The sequence below is a fragment of the Triticum aestivum genome, chromosome 5D (assembly GCF_018294505.1).
Source record: "Triticum aestivum cultivar Chinese Spring chromosome 5D, IWGSC CS RefSeq v2.1, whole genome shotgun sequence".
Classification (NCBI taxonomy): domain Eukaryota; kingdom Viridiplantae; phylum Streptophyta; class Magnoliopsida; order Poales; family Poaceae; genus Triticum; species Triticum aestivum.
This window is the reverse complement of record NC_057808.1, coordinates 424,507,130-424,510,433: the sequence shown is the minus strand read 5'-3', so window position 1 is coordinate 424,510,433 and position 3,304 is coordinate 424,507,130. Positions and strand designations below refer to the sequence as shown.

The 3,304-nt window shown below is 50.1% G+C and overlaps 1 protein-coding gene across 1 annotated transcript; it reads left to right on the top strand.

Moving 5' to 3' along the window:
- Window positions 1–263: 263 nt before the first annotated feature.
- LOC123122332 (seipin-2) lies at window positions 264–2,874 on the top strand (the record flags this gene model as incomplete). The annotated part of the gene is given in 2 exon segments (XM_044542518.1): window positions 264–1,071; window positions 2,208–2,874. Coding segments are annotated over 2 exon segments (1,234 nt in total), but the record flags the coding sequence as incomplete, so codon positions are not given.
- Between the last annotated feature and the right edge of the window lie 430 nt (window positions 2,875–3,304).

Here is a 3,304-nt window from a genome sequence, read left to right as displayed (position 1 = left end):
CTCCCCACTCCCCCTCCCCCTCCCTCACCCCACACCCCGTCCTCCTCCACCCTCCGCCGCCGCCCGCGCCGCGCCAAAATCCTGACGCAGCCCGATGATCCCGTCTCCCCCTCGGCCTCCGCCGCGTCCACCGTCACCGCGGTCGATGAGCACGACAAGGACAAGGCCAGGCCCGATTCCGATTCCTCCGTCACCGTCACCGTCACCGCGGCCGATGAGCCCGACAAGGACAAGGCCACGGCCAAGGCCAAGCCCGATTCCGGTTCCGATTCCGATTCCTCCGAGGCCACCAGCGCGCCCCGTTCTCCCCCTCCCCTCCAGGAGGAGGTGGACCAGAAGGATGCGGAGCCGGCGGCCCCCGAGGCGAATGTGGACGAGAAGGATTCGGAGCCGGCGGCCCCCGAGGCGGAGGTGGACGAGAAGGATGCGGAGTCGGCGGCCCCCGAGGCGGAGGTGGACGAGAAGGATGCGGAGTCGGCGGTCCCCGAGGAGGAAGTGGACGAGAAGGATGCGGAGTCAGAGGCCGCGGCGCCGGATTACAGGCCCACGGCGGCGCCGCCGGCCTTTCTCGAGTCCTTCGCCGTGTTCGTCATCAAAGCCGTGCTGTTCCAGGTCAGCGCGCTCGTCGCCTGCCTCACGTTCCCCTTCCGGCTGCTGCAATGGTGGTTCCTCTTCGTGACCGACCCGCTCGGCTCGGCGCAGCGGGCGAGGGATTGGGCTCTCGGGGTGGTGGGGCAGGCCACCGGCGCGGTGGGCGCGTGGCTCGGAGCGGGGGACGGGGTTCCGCGCGTGGTGGCGAGGCTGCTGTGGGGGGCGCTCTGGGCCATGTACGTCTGCGTGCTTCTGTGCGCGATGCTCGCCATGGCGTTCACGGCAGGGGGGGTCCTGGTGGGGAAAGTGGTGGAGGAGCCCGTTCAGGTGACGGAGAACCTGAATTTCGATTACACCAAGCCGAGCCCTGTGGCGTTTGTGCCCGTGGGGCGGCTGGTGCCGCCGCAACAGCGGATGCAGCTCGAGGTGTTGCTGACGCTGCCCGAGTCGGATTACAACAGGAGGCTTGGGGTTTTCCAGGTACCTTTCTTGCTGGTCCTTGTCAAACTAGTTTGACATGATAATTTCCTTGAAAAATGCCTTAGCTATCAAGGGAACAGAGTATACTGGATTGAAGTTTGGCTAAATGAACTGATGATTACAAATTAGATTCCTGCCCATTTATGTCTTTCATCATGTAACTTTGGACAATACATGATAAATAAGAAGTTATTAACTTGTGCATTGAGATGTCAGCAATAATTTTTGATTAGGAAAGGCTACCAAGCTTAGAAGGCATAGTTCCGAATTTGAAGAAATTTATTGTATATGTGATATAAATTGATGGTCCGGGAATTAGTTTGTAGTTGCTGTTCTTTACCGTGCTTACTTGTAAAGCTGTGTGATAAGGAAGTTGGGCCAACATTGTTTTGTAAAGTTGAACAAAGCTAGATAAGTTCTATTATCCAATTGTTTTGCTCTCACATTTCACATCATATGTTCAGGAACACAATAATACATCTGTATGTAACTTGATTATGAAAAGAACAGCTATCCAAACATCCAAATATTTATAAGCGGCTCAACGGAATGAGACATATAATCCATGACAACGTCAAATGGATATGAGACTAGAAATTAGATTGTTGACATGCAAAACCAGGCCGGATAGGTCAATTAGTGAGTCTAAAACATGTTTGGTGGGATAGATGCAGTGCATGCGGTGTTAGGCATAGGCAGCCTATGTTATTTGTTCGACTAAGCTATGAAGTCATTACATTTTCTCAAGGATCTGACAAAACATGCTACAAATGAGTATGCCTGTGCATATGGCTTTCAGCCAGATACAACCATATGCATATCAATAAGAGAGTTAAGTCAACTTGCTGTTTCTTGCTCCATGGTTCATTTTCATGGCGAAATGTCCTTCTTTCCAACTGAATGTGCCATACTTTTGAAGGATGTGAAAGCATTATATACCCAATTCATGTTTTCTTCAAACTTATGAGTTTAGAGTACATAGTATGTATGCATACGGAATATAGATAATTCCTGTCGCAGAGCTCTCAGTGTCTAACTGTATCTGTCCAAAATTATATGCACAACACTGGTTACACTCAGTACTAGTTACACTAATGTCCTCTCCATCTGATTTTGCCTTCTTCCTCTGAGTTCAGGTGAGGGCAGAGCTTCTATCTGCAGATGGGAAAGTGGTCACTGCTTCGAGCCAACCATGCATGCTAAAGTTCAAGAGCGTCCACATGCATTTCATAGAAACCTTTTTCCAAGGTGTTTCTCTTTTGTCCGGCTATTCATCTGAATCTCAGGTTATCAAACTAAAACTGACGGGCATTAAGGAGGCTTTCAAGCCAATAACAGGAGTAAGGATAGTGCTCGAGCAACGAGCCGAGTTTGCCACTGGTGCAGGCATCCCAGAGATCTATGACGCGTCGATAAAGCTCGAGGCCGAGCTCCCTCTGCTCAAGAGAGTACTCTGGCACTGGAGATGGACCATGTTTGTGTGGAGCAGCATGGCGGTCTTTGTCTTCGAACTGTTGCTCGCCGTCGTTTGTTGTAGGCCCTGTATATTTCCCAGGAGTTGACATGGTGGGGTGTAGCTCCTCAGGGTAACTCATGTAATGTACACTTGAAAATAAATGTACAAGGGGGTGCCACTGTCACATGATAGACTGCTTACTAACCATGCTGATGATGCTACATATGCCCCTTTTCTCCTCTGTCGTGGAGCTTGCCATTCTCTGTGAGTAGGCAAGTTAAGTCTTGCTCTTCTCGTTTTGTTTCTGTGGTTGCTGCTATATTCGTAAGGATGAGCTACTTATGTTACTGCATAGTACTGTCAGATGTAGTATGATGCAATGATGCCAGAAGTCAGATACTTTTTGTGGTTGGTAGCATGAAGATTCTTCCAGGCCGAAGCTGTGCCCCTTGTTTTTTTCGCCGGTAACATCACCAAAATGCTGAAACTTCATCACCCACGGGCGCTGCTGTCCGCAGTGCATAGTCGTGGTTTTCAGATATAAGCTGCCTTCAGCTTCTTCTTTAGGATAGTATCACTGATTTGTTCCTGATTTAAGACGTGATAATTTTGTTCTGGTTTTGTCAATGGTAGATTTTTGGTAACAGGTCGAACCGTGAGGACCGTGTTTCGGTGCTAGCTCCCCAGGATGAACAGTGGACATAAAAAAAATCTGAATTTTCTTTTGTTTGCATCAAAGATGAACAAGTTTTCTATAGGAGTGCAAAATTCGCGGCG